The sequence below is a fragment of the Camarhynchus parvulus genome, chromosome 2 (genome assembly GCF_901933205.1).
Source record: "Camarhynchus parvulus chromosome 2, STF_HiC, whole genome shotgun sequence".
Classification (NCBI taxonomy): Eukaryota; Metazoa; Chordata; class Aves; order Passeriformes; family Thraupidae; genus Camarhynchus; species Camarhynchus parvulus.
Window position 1 is genome coordinate 18,662,122 of NC_044572.1, and position 20,005 is coordinate 18,682,126.

Here is a 20,005-nt window from a genome sequence, read left to right on the forward strand (position 1 = left end):
CAGTCTGAGCTCAGTACATAGTTGCACTGGATATAACCTAGTGAGATTATCAACAAAGCTTTCAATTGCAATTGAAACTTGTGTTTATAAAGACCTTTGTGTAGCACAAAGTGAATTAAAACAAAAAAAGCCAGTAATTTATTTTTATGTAGACTACCAGATGGTAATTACTGTAGCAGATTTAGTAGTCTGGAATAGATTCAAACTAGTGACCCAGAGGTGTTTAATTTCTTGGCATTTTTTCCTCAGGTTTTCTTTTAATCCATGATTACAATTCAACACCTGTTTAGAGATGGTTCAGCTTTGGCCTTAAACGGATTGGCAATGTGTCATTAAACTCAAGAAGCTTTGCCAGCAGGGCAGCTCCTTTGGCAAGTTAGCTTCCAAGCAAGATTTGACTAGGTCAGCAAATGTATTTGTGAGTTGTTTCTGTCTTCACATGTGATTTTATATGAAATGGTGTGAGATTAAAACAAAATTTATTGCATTTAATAACATATGCCTTAAAAAAAAAAAATATTCTAGTCAGTAAGGTTAAATATCTATTTCCCAGCTTTACAGGGTCTTGAGGGTTTTGACATGTTCCAATTTACTGTAGAGCACCGATGTTGGTATAATTTGTGGGGAGCGAGCAATTGCAGGATGTGTGGCACGAGTGATTGCCCATTTGCTCTGTTTCTTGCTATTTCACAGCTGTTGGGAGAACCAAAGTAAGGATGAAGCTCTTGACCCTGAGGTCAATTAGAAGCTTAGAAGCAGGTCAGAGGAGAGTGGATGATAAAACAAGTATTCTGGATGTATGCAAGTGAGCAAAAATAATTTGTGTCTAACAGGGCACTGCTTGAGGCTCTGGAGGAAGAATGTGCTGCAAAAATACTAAAAGTTTTAAATAAATGTAAGAGAATGAAGAAGTTTGCTTTTAATTGCCTGCTGTGCTGTGGCACCTTCTTTGTATCACTGTAAGTCTCCATGTCCTACCACATGAGCTTGAGTAGCTCGTGTGTAGGAGGCAATACTGGCTCTCAATGATTGCTGCTGGTCTGCTGTGGTATGAGGCTTCATGGGGTGTGAAATGGGTCCCAGAGAGGCCTTGCAGCACTGACCTCTGTTTCCCCTTCTGGCTGCCTTTGTCTCAGCACTGGTCACATGGAATTCCCAGCCTGCAGTGGCACAACCAGCTGCTGGTCACACGGTGCACGGTTGGGAACCACGCCACAACTGCCCACGGCTGTACACAGCTGAAGAGCCTCCCCACACCTGGGATTATTCTACAGGCAAAGCATGATTTTTTGATTATAAAGGAGGAAGTAATGCAATTCCTATTTGTTTACTAGATTGCCTTTGGGCAAAAACGTAAAAATGCCAAAGAAAAGTATAAATCATAATGCTCAGCTCTTCTTAAAATGTTATTTCTTACCATAACACATTAATATCACTAGAACAGAATCCTATCCAAAGAGTATTTTTGCTTTGGTGTAATGGCTGGGATTTTTATTGCATAGAAATAGCAAATTGAAGGAGGGCTGGTGGAGTAAATTTAATTTAACTTTTTTCTCTCTTTTTAATATAAATTGCATATAATAATACTGTGCTCAAAAAGACAAAAAGTTAGTTGAATAGCTCCATGAAAGTATTTTTAATGTAATAAAAATTAGTCCAAAGAAAATTATTTCAGTATACGGACTTTAAGTATGCTTGTGAGAAATTCTTTTTCAGTTAAGTGTGAATTTTGTTTGTATCAGTTCCATACTCAAAGAACTAAAATGTGAACAATTTCTATCACAAAATCTGAAATGAAGATTCTCATACAGCAAGTTGTTACAAGTTGTTTGCTTTCTTTTTCCTAATCTCCCGTTTCTTTTGAGGTAGACCAGAAAGCCAGGAGGATTTAATATTTACTGGAGGGGAAAATACCCAAACAACGAAAACCCAAAAACCACAAAGTAAACAAACCAACAAAGCCTCATCAGCCTCCCCAAAAATCAAGGAGAAACCAAAATGACTGAGTTTTACTCAGAATGGAAGTTTTTACTTATAGAATTAGTACAGTTTGAATAAATGCTGTTATCTCTTGATTTAAAAGCAGCAAACAAAAAAAACACCTAAAACCCCAACCAAGACCTCAAACCCTAAAACAAACAAATGAAAGAAACCCCTGAAAGTTCAGTATCAGGGGTTTCTGTATTTCTGCATAACTCAGGCTCAGCTTTGTCTGGGCAATCTCAGTTTAATAACATGATATGATACTGATATAAAGAGAGAAACTATATTTTCAAGAATTTTTCAGTATTCTTCATTCTTATTTGTGATTAAATATGACGGTAATCACAGAATTTTCCTATATATGGCAGTTTAAATATAATTTCGAAATACTAATAGCAGAATTTTGCATTTCAAATACATTCTTTTTTTCATTCTGTTCCTTTTTGGAAACTATATATTTGAACTTATAATAAACCAGCATATATAAGCCCTCTTCTTTATTCTTTATGCTTAACTATATATTATACTGCTTTAGTGGTGAGAAGAAGTAATGTATTTGTTTTGGTGTTTTGTTTGAAAATGACTTAAACTCCTACAAATGAGAACATATTTCTGATTAGGTAAGGTGGAGTTTTAGTTAGAACTGTTTCAAGCCTTGTATTTGTTTCTCTTTCCTCTGTATCTTTCCACCCCAGAAGTACAAAAATATTACTTTTCTTATGTCTATTATGTCTTGAAGGTGAAGTATACATTAAGTATAAAATGTTGATGTTTTGAGATATAAAATTGTTACTGGATCATGGGGAAGGAACATTAGATTGGAAGAGACTGTATCTGTATTGACAGTGTCTTTAGGGCCCTAAAATGCTTGTATTGAGACAAAATGACTGCTTAAATTTATCACTTCGGAGAAGTAAAAAATCTCAACATAAATCTATTTTGAAATACTTACACTACCAAAACAGAATATTCTTGAAAATATTCCTGTTTAGACTGATTGAAAGCTAATGAAGACTGAATTGAAAGAGGCTTATTTACATTAAGGCAGAACTTTTCTTCAAAGAACTTCCTATGTTAAATGTTTTTCCAGTGGTTTTTCATTTTGACCTATAAGGTTCTAATTCGCATAAAATTTGTGTCTGTCATTAAAGTCTTTACTCAGATATGCCTTTTAATTTTTCTTTACAACCTGTAGAGCCATTCTTATTTTTTTATGGGAAGGATTTGATTTTCAAATCTTCAAAATCTGTTTTGAGTTAAGCTTTTTGTTGTTTTTTTTTCCTTTGCTTTTCTTTATATGTATACATTTGTGTATGCTTTAAAGTGTGTAGTTTCCCCTTTTTTTTGTTATTATGGTCACAGCCATAATAATCTTACTGATAAGATAAAAGACTGATGCTGCCTTTGTTACCTGCATATTACTCCATTTGTAGTGATAATCCATTCTGTATCTATAAAGCAACAATTCTACCATATTTCATTTACGTGCTTCTGACTAGTTTTCTTTGTTGTTCAGCTATTGTGTCTCATTTTCATCTGAGCCACATTTCCAATTGTTCTGTGATTGACGTGCTGGAGAGATTGACAGTTACCCCCTAGTGCCTGCTGTCTGGAGATCCCACAAGCAATAATGGATTTTACACCAGAATTTAGCATCAAATATTGGCTTTCAGCGTCAAATGGGTTAAATTTAAATGCCAGTTAATTGTAGCCGTTTTGAAATCATAGCTTTAAACAAAAGTGGTTTTTGGATATCCATAAGTCTGAGTCCTGTGTATGCCACGCAACCCAAATGTCTCAAACTCAGCAGAAATGAACTATTGCATTTATGGCTGTTTCTGTTTCTTAATTTTTCAAGTAGGCCAAACCTCGAGAGTATAAGGAAAGTTTCCAGTGTGGTAGGGAATTCTTATTTCAGGTAAACCAAAAAGAGAACCAGTGCTGATAATAATTTTGTGATTCAAATATGTCTCCTCAAAGCCTACATATCTGCTGTTAATGCTAGTCCTGCTGTAACTACACTTTTTTTTTAGCCACAACTCTACTTTAAAAAAACCCTTTTTCCCATTCCTAAAAGTATTAGCATGTGAAAGAGTCTCTTCTCTTATGTTCCAGAAACAAAAAGTTATGTAAACCCTTTGAAATTACTTTTGGGTGCAGAGATTTCCTACATAAAACCGGCAAAAAACACCCCAAACTTGCTATTTCCTGTACCCAGGAAAAAAAAAAAAAAGAAAAAAAAAGTAAGGTGTTTTGGAAGGAGGTGGAGCTTTACTGATCTCCTGTGGGAATTTGTCAGAGTTGTTCTTCAAGCATCCTGACCTTATCAATGAGATGTCTCCAAACCACTACAAAGTTCTTCTCAGAGCTTGGTCATGATTCATGTCATGTGCTCTCCAGCCTCCTTCAAGTAGCTTTAAAAGGGTAGATGCAAGTGTAACATGAAGAACAACTTTGCAGGGAGAGTGGGATGATTTCTACCATTAGAGTCAGTGATAATGACTGCTTAGCTCAGATTTTTCTTTTCAAGATTTCTTAAGGTGTCTTGTTTCATGTTTATGATACCAGGTTTTGTTTAAATATAGTTGAAATTATAAAAAATATTTATTACCATTTTACAATACATTCTGCATTCAAATTTATCTGTAAAAAGCAGTACTGTCAGTGTTATAATACCAAAAATTATTTTTGGGTAAAAAGATCGAAGATTAGGTCTATCTAATACTATAATTAATTTTTGTGTAATGCAATAGACATTCTGCTTGATAAAGCAAAATAACAATTTCTCTATTTCAGCGTTTGTATTGTGGATTCCTTGGTTTTGAATGAGTATAGAGCTCTCTTAAACTGGTGAGAGTAAGGAAACTTTTCAGCAATCTGGTTGTTCATATTGGAAAGCTTTCAACAGAAATCTATAATAACTCATTCATCAGATTTTGGAAGGGTGTATATTATTGTGGTGTATGTGTGACAGGACTTCTAGTTTTATGTGTACATACATTTGCTTTATAGATTTCAGATTAGAATCTAATCCTTGGAGAAAAAAAAAGTGTGTTTTCAACACTTTAATAGCAATGTAGAAGTTGATTTAAAAAAAAAAAGGGGGGGAACAAGCTGGCACATGCAGTTAGTGTTACTTTAATGAGTTCACATTAAGGTGATTGCTGCCTAGCACTTGCCTTTGTTTGTCCCTGCACACACTACTCTAATTAAAAACATCTTTTTCTCCCTTGAACTTCCAGATTGCTGATTTGAGCAAAGTGGGTGCATGCTCTCTGCAAAGCTGAGGTAGTTTCTCCAACCATTTTGCTTTTCAGGTTGTCAATGAGCATCAGAGTCTATGATATCAACACTATTACATTTGAGCCTTTATTACACAAATTCTGTGTTTTAGACTGAAAATTGTTGTAACTCAAGGAAACAAATATATCTTAATTTTTTTTGTGAGGTTAAGTGAGAACTTAAAACAGAGCCATTGCAATTACTTGTTTGTATAAGGATGCTAATGCCATTGCAACGTTTTCTTAAAGGATGCCAGACAATTATATGTAGAATATAAAGAAACAAAAATGAAGGAGAAAGAAGATGCCCTGGCTAAGGCTGAACTTGAAACACTTCAGAGTGAGTTTTTACCACTGTCTTAATAAACAAAGATGTAATACAATATACCTTCTACATTGGATGTATATGAACACTTTTCTAATTCTCTAAAATACATGCTTTATATATTTCTCTACTGCTGTTAAATTTAAATAAGCTTTTAATTTTGTGGCTAATTTTGCAGTAGGCTGCTGGTTTGCTCCTATAGAAACATAGAACTCAGGTGATCAGTTAGATTATAGCAAGAAGAACATACCTTGCTAGAAATGTTGCTTTATGGGAGGGGAAGATCTCAAATGTACTGTACATTTTCAGAAGTGACCTCCTGGGTTTTTGAGCATTTTTGTATTCTCATTGTTTGTAAATATTTTTTAATAATGTGTTTAATAATTCTTTTGTTCATTTTGAGTTGATTTTTGTGATAGAAAGTGACTATTATTTGAATTTTCAAAAGGATGGATGCAGACTTCAGAGGTGGATTTGTGCTAGTGTTCAAATAAATACTTTAAAGTTTTTATACTCTTATAAAGTAAAAGACCAGAGAAGGCAATTAACATTTCCTTTAATAAAGCATTCAGAATAGTTATAGGTGGCTTTTCCTTTTCTTCTTTCATTTACTTGCTTTTGACAATGATTAAACCTACCCTCTTCTGAAGACAGTTTTAACAGTTTTTTGTCCATGTTTGTATGTGCATGCTTGCTTTATTTACTGTACTTAAGTGCATGCTTTTAAGTTTCTTTATTCTGATGAGTGCATTGAGTGCTTTGTGATAATTTAGTAGCTTGGAGTAAGCATCAGCCTTTAGGTACTTAAAATACAGCTGCATTATGTATATTCACAAAGTGGCTAAATTTCGTAAAATCAATGAAGAGATCCAGTTCCAGCAATAATTGCCAGCTTATCAGTAACTGAATTTATTTTGGGAAAATGGATAACATTCGGCATCTCCATGAGCATCATGGACCCCGGCCAAATCTAGCAAAATAGTGCATTTAATGCTTGTTAGGAAGGCCTGCCATTATGTTTGAGATACCTACCACAAAATGGGTCCTTGAAAAGGGTCTTGACTCGGGTTATTAAAAACTTGTTAAATTGTCAGATAGTAATGTATTACCATTGTTCAAAATAGCTGGCATGCATTCCTCATTGAAACCTGTGAACTACTGTGAGTTTTAAAAGGACTAGTTTTTGAAAACAGAAGTGCAAATGAAAGGGTAAAGTTATTAACATCATATTGTGCACGTTCCTGTGTGTCACTGAAAGGCCACATGTGAAGTTTTAAGTATTTCCCTGCTGCCAGGTGCGTTGTAGAGTCAGTTTGTTTGTTGTTAACTCAGGAGCAGTGCCCACCTCTGAGAGGTGCGAGTTTGGCCTTCCAAGTCACCCCTGACCTCTCACAGAAGCCACCACCCTGTCCCCTGTCACACTGCTGGGTGCCCCTGGCGGTGCCAGGTGACCCAGTGTCACTGGTGTGACTGCCATGTCTGCCAGGTGACCCAGTGTCACTGGTGTGAGCAGGGGCCAGGCCTCACCGGTGTCACTGGCATCCTGCCTTCCCCTTGCAGGCTTGCTGGCAGGGAGCAGGCAGGATTGAGAATCACCACCTGTAATTAGCAGAGTTTGAGATTTGGCATGGAATTATTTGGTCAGCCATAGCAGTGCTAGAGCTGGGCAGCAGAATGAGCTGTCAGTTACCTTTTTTTCTAATAAGTAAGACTCCCAAGAGAGAAACAAGAGATGCATACATGTTACTGTAGGCAAAAAAAAAATGATAACATTTTTAACTGAAGCTTGCATGCAAAGCATCTGCTACATTTGCTTATTTCATTATGTTGCTGTGCATTGTCATATCACAATTAGCATAGGAAGGTTATAAATCACCAAATGTGCATTTTGTTTGCCCCCATTCTTCTTAATTTTAGACACTATCTCTGGGATGCGAGGTCATAATAAAGGTTCTGTCTGTTTAATTGAGTAAACATATATCTCATGCTGATTAGCAATAGCTGTTTTACAGTGCTTGTTTTTTTCCTGCCCTGACTGCTGCTTTGCCCCCTTGTCTGTCTGCTTTCCTGCTGAAACTGTGCAGTATTCTGTAGGCATCTTGAACTAAAACCAGAGTTAGGTACTGAAGGAGGAAAATGTAGTTTGCTGAACAGGTAAGAGAGGACAGTATTGAGATGTCATTAAAGTTCTATTTTTGGGAAGGAGTGTGAAGAAATAATTTCTTGGTAAGCTAATATTATGCACTTTTGATTTATTTTTCTGGCACTTTTGCAGTGTTTCTTATCACTTCTCAATCCATCCAAAACTGTCATTATACTACCTTAATAAAATATAGCAACTTTACCTTACAAAAATAGAGCAACTTATGATACAAGCTTAGGTTTCTAGGAAATAGGGTTTTTTAGGAATTACAGGGAGCTGTGTATTTTAGGCACAAAAATAGAAATGGTTTGCATTACATATTCTGATGCATTTTTCACATTTAGATGTAAGAACACAAAGTTTTATTTTTAAATGGAAGTGCTTTAATTAATTAATAAACTTTCTTCCAACTTCTCCCTCTTCTGTCATGTCACGTGTGTGATCCCTGCATCAGGGAGTGGTTCTCTCCCAATGGATATCCCTGTTCCTCATAGTCATGGGATGCAAAGTACAGTAGGTGTTAGCTGCACTGAATAGGCATTATTAAACTGAGATGACATAGGCATGCAATCTGGATAGATCACTCAGTTTTTAAATTTAAATTGCAAGGTTTGAGTAGTTATCAGGACAAATCCTAGCAGCTCTCAAGCTGTTTTTGCATGGAGTACTTCTTTCAATGATGTCCATTTTGGGGAAACCACATCTATTTTTCTTTCTTTATACTTAACCTTGGCAGTTCTCTTACTTTCCATTCTTCTGAGTTGGTTTTCCCTGACCTTCAGCAGGCAAACTTAAATTTGTTTTTAAAATATGTCTTTTTTTAAAAAAAGGTGCCTTCTAAGTATTGCAGGTGAACTCTTCACTGGCATCCCAGTTAGGAAATATATTTGCATTTTAAATCTAGAATTCTTGCCATAATGTACAAGGCATCTGGAACAATCTGTGGCATGAAACTGTTTTGTTTCTAGTTATAAACCATGTTGAATAATATGTGGAGTTTTCTGCTTTTTCCTTAGCTCCATCTTTCAAGCTTTAACTCGAGTACGAAATTACAACTCTGTGGCTGCTTGATGAGCTGCCTTTCTGTGTCAGGCTTTTATGATGTGGTAGTCTCTCCACAGGGTCTTACAGCACTCTTACCCAAGTGCCTACCACCACACATCCAGAGCTGTAGTGAAACCTTTAATACATTTGATCAGATTTGGTTAGGCTTGGTTGGTCACCCTTTCCTGACAGCTTGGAATAGAGCACGCTGCTTGCATAGCTTTTTATATTGTTTCATGAAACCTAGGGATAGGAAACATCATTAGGTCATTTAGTACAATGGGTCTATGTCAGACTCTTACAGGTAAAAATCAGTGGAAAATACTGATTCTCCTGACTTGTCTTACTTGACTTGTACCAGTGGTGCACTTTCAGCATTGCACTTCCTTGTTACTCAAGATACAGCATTGATCAGTAAACCTTGAGATGCCTTCTGTTCTTTGTGATTTGTTCAGACAATTAATTTTGCTACTGTATAGTTATATCCTAATTTCAGTATGAATTTCTCCAGATTTGGCTTTCAGTTGTTCATTATTAGCATGTGTGTGCCTAAAAAACATTTTATTTATCTGCAGATTTTCTTAACATAAAGCCTTTCTTGATCCCTTAATTTCTGTAGATCTTCTGTACTCAGTTTAGTTTTGCAATGTATCTAGAAGTGTTGGGCCCTGGGTTTTATATAATGTTCTGAAGTTTATTATCTTCTCATTATGAAACCATGTTTCTTCTGTGGTTATTACAGAATCACAGGTTACATTAGTTCTCATTGCTCTGATAGCTCATTTTGGATTGCTTGTCCACCATAATTGCAAGCCCTGATATCAAAGGTTCCTTGCCCAAAGGCCCTTGTAAGTGCAGATGTGGCATAAGGCCCTCAACTGTGTAATTTTCAAAAACACTTTTGATTTGATTGGTCCCAAACTACCAGCCAGTCCATGTTCCTACTTTTTCTTGTGCTTTCCTCTTCCCTGTGAACCATTTGGAATAAATTTGTAGAATCTAGCTCTCTGCTGAAGGTTACTCTCCTTCCAAATAATTGATAAATACATTGGATAATTGTGTTTAGTATTAATCTCTGCCAAAATGCAGCGTTGACATGGCTGCTGAGTAATGATTTGCTGACAGGCAGGTTCAGAGAAAATTAGTTTATGCAATGCACGCTTTTTTGGTTGGTGTGGGTGTGAATGTTCTGATCACTTAATTGTTACCTCTGAAGCCTAATTATGGCAAACTATGTATCATCCATTTCACTGATTGTTTTGGCAGGCCTGCTGAAAGAATTTTGAACTTTTAAGCTTGTGTATTTCTCCCAGTTGTTTCAACTAGGCTTGTGTGATACTTCTCCCCACAAAAGTTGCTTTAGACTTTATGGAAAATATTCTGCAAAAATACAGTGCATGAGGCTCATTTGAGAGAGGCATGCATACTTCATTATATGTTTGTTGGAAGGCAAATTAATGCTTAAATATTGGAGCCTTGTTTCTAACCCTTTTGTATTTTGGGGAAATTGGAAGTTTTGGGAAGGGTAGATCTTCAGAAAAAAAGATGAAAGTCATCAAAAGCTGTAGCTTGTGAGAAGTTTTTTGTAGCTGAGGATGCATTCATCCCTGAGCAAATCTTCAGTCAGTTTGCTCAAAAATAAACTAGCTTGTATGTCCCAGTACAGAAGACGTATATATATCTGTCTCTAATTCCTTATATGTTCATATAATCTCAATGACTTTGAGTATAGAAATGTGTACCTTTTTTAAAGCATATGTGTGTTTGCCCTGTATTTGCATTGATATTGAACATAGTTTGCTCCATTTTCTCAATATACTGTCAAAACCTTAGTACAATTTTTTTTCCAGGCTTCTGGGTTCTTTGTGTTCTGTCTGATTGTGTTACTGTATATGTAAGTGAATTTTTCTCTTGTCATGTTTTCAACAAATTTTCATGCTACAAATGCTTTGGTTGTCTTTCATAGTTGCGTAGGTAAGTGAACTGTGTTGAAAAAAGAGGTCTCAGTGCAGTATCTTACTGATTTGCCCAAAAGATGTTTGCTGTCTACCTTTTTGTGTGGTCATATTTCTTGCTTACTAATGCATGAGGTATCAGGCAGTTTGTCCCTTTGATTTTCAAGATATCGCTGTCTTTTTTTGACTGTATTTTCTGTGAATTCTTTCCCATGCTTAAAGCTTAGAAGCCTTACAGAGAGCTACAATTTGATGTGTCAAAATTTCTTTGCAGAAGTTCAGTGCTTAGTTTTGTTTTTATTTCTTCCTCTGTGAAGCAGTTGCCTTTTTTTTGTGGAAAAAATCTCTGAGTTCTTTATTTTAAGATCAGCTAATGTGTAAAATCAATATAATTTTTTCTGAAAACTTCAAAATGCAGGACCTCTGATATTTGTTATGGAAAAAGCATCACTGTTTTATTACATGGCACTTGATCCATAAAGTCTAGCAGATTCCTTATCTGACAGTATCTTAATGCATGATGTATCTTAAAGCAAATAACCATTAGCTAGATACTATTAATTCTGCCAGTGATAAAATTGATGTAGTAACAAGGTGGAAGAACTAATGAGGAAGTGTCTGATTATGTGCAAGTGATTAATTAGGCTTCAAAACTCTGATCATGGCACCATAAACTAGTAAAATGTAGAGCCAGTAGAATAATAGCATTGGAGGCCTTTAGAAACATAAAAATTTGTACTTTAGGGGAGTTATCTAATTGTTATCTGTAATGTCTGGGCATCCCAGTGATAGGTCTGTTTATATGCTGTTCAAACATAGGGGATGTAACTGCATTTCTCTTTTTTTAACTCTTAAGTTTTTAACTACACATTCAATTTTATTCTTCTGATAAAGAACTTGATAGTTCTTAGTAGGTGGAAAATACTTGTAGAAAATTAGTTTTTTTGCAGTATGAATTCAGGAAATGATAAAACGAAATTCCTTCTGCTAAAAAAGACTAGAACTCTCTAAAAGTTATGAGTCGTGTAAAATACTGATCAATTGACATTGGTCTGGTAGATATCAAACAATTTCCATTGCGCTTATGATCTTGGATTCCATATGCACAAAACCCAAATTCCATTTGTTTTTTAAATTCTATTTAATAGACTAAAAAAGTTACTATGTTATAATTTGGTAATTAAAGTACATTATCTTCCCAGAAATAGTAATGAGAGTAAGTTTTTAATATACCCTTTTGAAGTCAGGCTCTGTTTTACTAAGATTGTTTTCTCTCCCCTGTGTTTAGTTGTATGAGTGCCAGTAACTCTGGTTATAGTGAAGGTTTGCTGTATATTGGTGCCCACATGGGGCACTGTGGTCTGACTGGGTGTCCAGCAGATACTGAGCTCACTGTCACAGAATTGAGAGGAACCTAGGAAATCTTTAATGTTTCTCCTGCATTTTAGTTAGGTTTATATGTAACAATATTTAAACAATATTTGGGACTGGAGGAGAAAAATGTCTTTTTAAAGCCTGTTCTGTTACAGTAGATGGCCTAAAACCAGCACCATTAGAAAATGACACTAAATATTAAGGGAACACTTGTGTTTCAAAACTCTGAATCACAGCTGCAGTTGTCAGTGCTGTCAGCACAATCAAATGCATCCTTACTTTAGGTCCTGGTGCTGGGCAGCTGCACCAACTTCCTGGCTGTCTGTCAAGCCTCAGCAGATACAGGATTCAGCTGGCCAGGTATCATCAGTATTTGGAAAACCTGGTCCATATTCTCTTCAGTGCAAAGTGCCTGGTCAGGTCAGAAGTGTCTTTTAGGCTGCCAACTGAATTGCTGATAGTGAAAAGATAACATGAAAGGAGGGAGGTTTTCTTCCTGAGTATCTCCTGTGGACTTCTGTTGTTTGGCTGAAGTAGTTCCAGTGGTCTGTTTTGCTTTCTCAATACTCATCTGAAAGAGCACCAGGGCTTGGCTGCCTTAATTTGAGGCTTCATACCACTAAACATAACTTCTGAAATTCCTTTGTCTAAAGTACTTTAAGATATTACCATTAAACTGCTTTTATGTGCTTTCCTGTTCTAAAAAGTGGCTTTGAAAATTCTGAGGTGAAGCTGTTCTTGATAGGTTATTGGGAGCCCTATGTCAAAGGTGCTGTGACTTCAATTTTATTTATTTATTTTTTTAATTCAATATGGCAGCCATTGTGGTATCAAGAGATATGCTGAACTCCTTCATCTTTTTGTATATGCATGGGAGACAGTAGAGATAAGATTTTTTTAATTCTGGTTGAGTGCTTGTTTGAGGTTGTACAGCCATCTTCTCTAGGTGGGATTTCTCGTTCCTTTGATAGTCAGCGAACAGCAGGGTGTCTTATCTATGTTAGGTCTTCCTCTGTCACTTAACTGCCTGAAGAAAGCCTAGATACTGTCTTCGATACCTCATTTTAAAGTGGAGCACAGTGTTCTCTGGAAATAGTTACAGAATTACTTCCAAAACTACAGCAAGAGCCTAGATGACCTATTCCAGGCTATGCTCTTGATTTTTAAATGTTGATTAGAAGCATTTGGGCTTTAAATATTTGCAGATTTTGATGGGGAAAATTAATAAGCAATAGATGATGGGGTGCAAGATTCAGGAAAAGCCAACTGTCATGGGTGTCTCCACTGTTAAGTAATTCTAAGTGAACACACAGTGTGTGCTTGATTATTTGGAGGGATTGAAATAAGGTGGTGAAAATTGTCATTGAAGTTAACTTCCTAGAACATTTTTGCTGGTATCAGTGTTTGCAATGAAGAGCTGGTAAAACTATTGTTACTTATCCATACAAATCTTAACAGATTCTAGAAGCTGTTATACATGGCAGTTTTGGAGTAAAATGAGATAATATTTAATATATGTGATTTGATTATAAAATTTACCTTTTGAAATAAACAAAAAATGATACCTGTGTTGTCTTTACTAATATCTGCATAGTGAGACAAATGCTGCTATTGCACTTTCGGATTTTCACTTAATTTTGAGGCGTATCCGTCATTTCATTATATTTTCTACACATCCCTACAGAAGGATGCAAAAAAAAATCCAAATTTTAAATTAATATTTCATTTATTGAAATTTGACAGGTAAAGATTCTTTATGAAAAAAGGTCTCTGAACAATGTACAGGGAAACTCTGAACAGTGAAAAGTTTAAAAGCTCATTCATCCTCCTGTTAACTTTCAAGATCTGTATGACTTTTCTGTTCATTTTGGACTTGGAAGAGTTGTCTGTCCCTTTATTGTTTTCTTAAATACTCAGTTCCTAGGGTTTGTCAAATCTGTGGAGTCTTTTCACTGTACTGTTTCTGCACATATACTATTAGGAAAAGAAATTCTGCTTTGGAGTCTGCAGGGTCCTCTGTCTTCTTTAGGAATTATTTAAAGGTTTCTATGAAAAACAGATTTTTCTCCTCTGAAGAATTAGGGCATGGTTGTGAAGGCAAATAAGCTGATCAGACAAGTGTGGTTCTTCTTTTCCTTACCCACCACCTTTAAATGACTTGGACCTTTTTCTATTTGTTTGAGTACTAAGAGCAGTTTTCTACTTGCTTAGTAAATTGAAATAGTTTGCTGAGTGATTGGGTGATTGTAGAAACACAATAGGAGGGAGAGGAGCACAAAGTTATGCAGTGGAAAAGGTGGAGTCAAGTGTAGAACTTTCTTCTTGGTTGCAGTGGAGTATTAGATCAGCTCTTTCAGTTTAGGGACATTCGGTCATTGTGAATACAGCATATTTTGAAAACGAGGAAAAACCGGAGTCCCACTGGACACACCTGAGGTTTCTGGATGGTTTCTGAGTGTTCAAGCATCTTTCTGCTCCTCATCTTGTTTTTCCTAAAGTTCTGTCATTTGTCCGCTTCAAATCTTACTTTTGAGTTCATCTTATATAGTGGCGGCATTTTTAGGTGCTGGGGTTTAGGTTACTGTGGTCCTTCCTTCCTTTCTTTCCCATGAGTTTACTGCTCCCATTTAATACCATTTGAAGGGCAGAGAGAGCAGAAAACAGTAATCAGTGTTAGAAATGAGGTCCAATATTTAAATCTTCTTAAATGTGTAAGTGCTAGAACAGAGCTGTTTGTGGTTTGAGAAATCTGAGAATAGAGAAACCATCTGTTGACTCAGAAGTTTCTGCTTAGCATAGCTGACCATAAAGTAGTACAGAATTGTCTAAAATTCACCTTTATAACTGCCAATTTCTCTGAAGCTGACTGAACTTCAGAATCTTTTAACAGCTCCTGTGCTTTTGCCTGTACTAATCTTCTTTGCCAAGTGGTGTAGCAGTAGCGAGAGCTAACTCATCTGGCCCTTTCCAGCATAGTTCAGATGGAAGAGGGTCTAAGTGGGTGCATTGCCATTTACTTCTAATAAAAATAAAATTATTATGCAAAACTCTGGTTCTCTTTTTAACAAAGAAATTGAAGGCACTTCCTCAGTGGAAATTTTAAGATAGGATTAAGAGATGAGGAGCTAAACCTACTTCTGAATTATGCATGCCTTTCAGTACTAGTAGCATTACTTTTTCTTATTTTTTTACTTTTGTATAGAAGAGAAGAAGCCTAAAGTCAAGAAACCAAAACTGGAATTCCCTGTATACACAGCCCTGGAATCAAGTGGGTATATACCATCTTATGATCATGGAGCTTCAATTGAAGAGATTGAGGAGCAGATGGATGATTGGTTGGGAGGCAGGAACAGAGCCCAGAAAAAGAAGGTAGGTTCAAAATCTTTCATATAGTTATATATCTTAAATGTTGATTCATTTGCTTGCCTCTCAGGAAAACAGAATATTGTGTGTATACCACCACAACATTCATATACCATTAAAGTGTAGAGAGGTATTAATTGTCTGACAGAGATATAACAGAAAAAATTATATTAATGTTCAGTGTAATTTGTGTAATGATACTGGAAATGTTGTTATAATAAGATGTCATTGATTAAGCCATCTGAAAGCTCTCTATGGTTTCTAATATAAATACTATTCTTGTTCACTAGAAATTAGTAGAACATAATGCTGTCAAGTTGTATGAGGCTTGGTTCTTTCTCTTAATTGCAGTTAATAACATTTTGCTTGCAAGAATAGATTTTTCTCTGTTAAAAGAAAACAAAGGAAAAAGAGGAAACCTTCTCTTTGTAATATGAGTTATATTGTTTTTTGATTGTAGAACTGATTGTGTACTTTGTGCATTTTATCTGATGCATGGAACAGTTCTGACAATTCAATTTAGGCCTATTGTTAAGGTTCTTTCTACTCAGAGATAAGGGTTCTTAGTGGCAGTTAGTATAATTCTGTTCTGGTTAATTTTATTGAATCATACTAGCTTGAAAATGTGTAATCTTCACGTTGGAACTGAGAATAAACGTTGTAAATTAGTCTGCTGTCTTGAAAGTCTGCCTTCCTTGGAAAACAGGTGAGAAGGGTGTCTTTGAAGCAAAGTTGGGTTGGTTACATGCTTGATCATCTAGATCCCCAAACTCATCTTCTCCTCTGACAGAAATTGAATCTGTCTTTGAATTTTCATGAAAATGCAGAAATTGAATAAGACTGGGCCTATTCCATCTATAAATTTATACCTCCTCACAAAATATATAGAAGTTGTGTCTTCAGAGACACTGCTAGGAGAACTGGTTGTAGATCCTTCCAGATGTCTTCAACAAAACTAACTTGGTTTTCTACACTTTCATCTGGATGTTCAGTATTGCATCTCATTGCTTTGATAAATTAATGTATTTTTTAAAGCATTCTGTTACAAAAGGGGTTAACCTTTTAGGGACAAGCAGGCAGTTTGTAGGTATGCTGTTTGGGTGAAGTGTTTGACCTGAACAAGCTGTGATGAGTTCTGCTTCCTTTGCTTGACAGCTAATATGTTACCACAATGCAACATCAACATTTAATACAGTTGTGGAGGAAAACACATTTATAAACTGCAAAAAGAAATGGAGAATATGTGTCACTGGCTCCAGAAGCCTAGAGGAGCCATTTGTATCTAATAGGAGAGGCACTGTGTCACATGATTTGTAATAAGCTCACTGGGAAAATGATTGTACACAAGTGAATTGTTCCTAACTGTCATTTGACACATTTTCCATTTCAGAAATACATATTGTTCATCACATCATGGATGTGAACTGGGTCAACATCCCTTTTCTGCCTCTAGCACGGATGTGAATCCAAGTGGACTGTAACGTCCCCCTCTCAGTTCTGCTTGCTTTAGGAAAACGTTGCTCTGTCATAAATCATTTTGCTATCAGACCTTTTCTTGGGATTGTCATTCTTCACTCATAAGGAAGCCTGTTAGCTTCCTTTTTCCCTTGTCTTCTGTGGTAGCTCAGGGATGTGGACTGTGTACCAGACAACATCGAAGTAGCTTGATAAAGTAGTACATTACTTTGTCATCCTTCCAGGAGTAAGAAGTGGAATTGCTTTCCCTGCTATTGGCATCCCAAATGTAAATAATTACAGTAATTGAATATTGCTCATCAGCTGCTCTGCACTGTTGGTATTTTTACTTTAGAAGTGCCTATAATCCATGAACTAGTGTTTTGGATATGCTGTACTGTGCAAAGTGCCTAATTTGATAGAAAGATTAGATTATGTTCAGTTCTTAGGTTGATTTGTTCTTTTTGAATACTTTGAGTTCTTATTTTCCTTGTGATTTATTCTTTTTGGTTACTGCTTCCATAGGATTTAAGGATTGAAGTAAATAAAGAATAGGCTATAGAGAAGAACAGCTTCCTTCTTAGGCATTGTAAAATGATCTACCAAGGGAAGGAGAAAGATAAATGTTTTCCCTTTTTTTCATAAGGGTACATAGCTGGATGAAGACATGCTTATTGCCTTGTAAAGTTATTCTTCTGCCCAAATTTCAGATGCACTGAGCATATGTCCATAAGGAGCTAATCTTGCCATGTTGTTATTTTTTAGTTGGAACCAAAAATTAAATGAAATAATAAAAGAAAGCAAACTATTTGAAGATAGTCAGATAATATCAGTATTGCAGAACAGAGAGGTAATTTTTTGTATTTCCATGTAGCAGTGATCCATCCATCTTTAGTAACCACTTTGTATGGTTGTAATTGTACTTTTCAAAAAAAAAGAATACTTAACAGAAAGACTAGGTCAACAGTAAAAATAAATTTAGAAAATCTTATTTATGAGGGAAGGTTAAATAGTTGGAATTTTGGATCACAGAAAAGGGGGGCTGTGTGGGAATAATGGGATACAATGCTTTTCCAGTCCATTCCAGTTTTGTCTTAGGTAAAATTATAATAATTTATTATGACTTACTAATTATTATGACTTAAATTCAGAGAGAAAGAAATACTCAATTTGCTTTGCAGCCAGGATGCATAAATTCAGATTTGGGAACACATGTAGGTGGAGGCACATACCAAGATCATGTTACCTATATCATTTATGAAACCTTTCCATCTATCCTGTTCTTGAACTTGATCTGTTGGAAATAGTGTGAGCTGACTCAGTTGTATTTGAGAGCATGGAAATGAAGTAATGGGACTCTAGAGAGGATTTTTTTTGCTATATAGAAAATTATATACTTGCCTAGGACTAAATTGCATATTCATATAGTGCTGGCTATACTATTCATGCAAACTGCATATGACTAAGAACCTGGGAGGAATTGCTAAAAGCTCTTCTCATGCTGATCAACAAAACTCTTCAAAGCACAACAAGTGAAGTTTATTTCTAAGATTCTTTTGATTTTGTGACTGAATGTTGGTGCTCTGTTTCTGAGAAGGAGATCTGCAAGATCTGACAGGTTGTTGAGATCTTAGTTCACTTAGCAAAAGTTTCTGAATTTTTTATCCTGTATCTCGCGAAAAGGTGACTGGAAAACTTGTTCTATAGATGCTTATTAGTAATTAAGGGAAATTTAGAGAGAATGGACTTCATTTGAGATGTGCTATTTTGTAGCCTGAATAAGTTGTTAAGCCACTAGTTAGTTACCATTAAACCCTTTACTTCCCTGTTGAACAACCTATTATGTGGAGCTGTTAGAAAGAAAAGGAACTTCTTAGAGGACATATTTCATTACATCTGATCCTGTTCAGTCATTTCTGCAAGAATATATGTCTTCACTGTTTTTGGAATCATGCTATTGATGAATCATTTCTCTCAGTGGGATTTCCCTCATACTTTGTTCTGATTTGATTTTACGTGATTCGTACCACATGTTGTTTTCATGAGAATTCATTGCTTATGTGGAGAATACTGTTGTTGCATGAAAGTCTTGGCCCTTAAGAAATCATTGGGAGATACATCATTGTCTTCAGTGGGACCAGGATTATAATTCCTTTTGGTTTACAGATTCCTCATAGTCTCCACTGGAATCTCCATTTCATATCATTATTTCACTCATTCATCTGTGAAGATAGAGTTCCAAGTTCTGTCTCAATGACTGGTGAATACTTTTGACCTTTTGATATTTGCTTGCTCTGTAAAGAGCAGATAAAGGTGGAGAAAGACAGTGCCTGATCCCTTCCAGCTGGACCAGATGTATGGATAGAAAATGATGTTTCTCATTATTTTTGTTTTTCATGTTATCTGCAGCACTTCTTGGCATTTGGGTGTTTTTGATATTGCAGGAGCACCTGGCTTGATTTTACTAAAGCAGGAGTAGTAAAAACTTTTGTGCACAGAGCATACAACACTTGCATTTGATATACTGTTAACCTTTAAATTAAGATTATTAAAAATACTGTGAAATAAAAGTATACATAAGTATACTTTTATTAAGTATACTTTTGTATAAGTATACTTTTATACATAAGCACTGTTTTTACACAGGTTATTGTAGATGCTGGAAACATGGTAGTTATAATTTTTTCTTAATTATTGAACTGTAGACTCTGATTCATTCTGGTGCTGAGCTCCTTTCTGGTTAAAGTACATTTTGTGCTTTTGTTTTTCTCAGCCTGGGCCATCAAAGCACTGTGTTTCAGATACAGGGTGTTGATAACTGAATGAGCTTTTTAATCATGAAGGTTTTATTTGAAAGCTGGCTGTGGAATAGTGATATAACTTTAAATGTACAGAAGAGATCTTTCTGCTTTCTAACATTAAAAGGCAAAATTCTATACAAACACTAAATTAATATTTTGTTAGCTTAAAATGTATAGATTTGACAATTAAGTCTTAGTCATTTTATAACCTTGTACATTTTGTAATTGCCAGCTAGCCTGCCACCTGCTCTCTTCTGCCTTGGATCTTCCCACATCTGTGT

General features: G+C 35.7%; 1 protein-coding gene across 1 annotated transcript in view; it reads left to right on the forward strand.

Annotated features, from left to right (window-relative positions):
- The window catches only part of DNAJC1 (DnaJ heat shock protein family (Hsp40) member C1), a 108,151-nt gene that overhangs the window by 50,996 nt on the left and 37,150 nt on the right, over positions 1-20,005 (forward strand). Inside the window, exons 7-8 of the mRNA XM_030967000.1 lie at positions 5,514-5,604; positions 15,308-15,474. Coding sequence (XP_030822860.1) covers positions 5,514-5,604; positions 15,308-15,474 — 258 coding nt within the window. The remainder of the gene's footprint in view (positions 1-5,513; positions 5,605-15,307; positions 15,475-20,005) is intronic.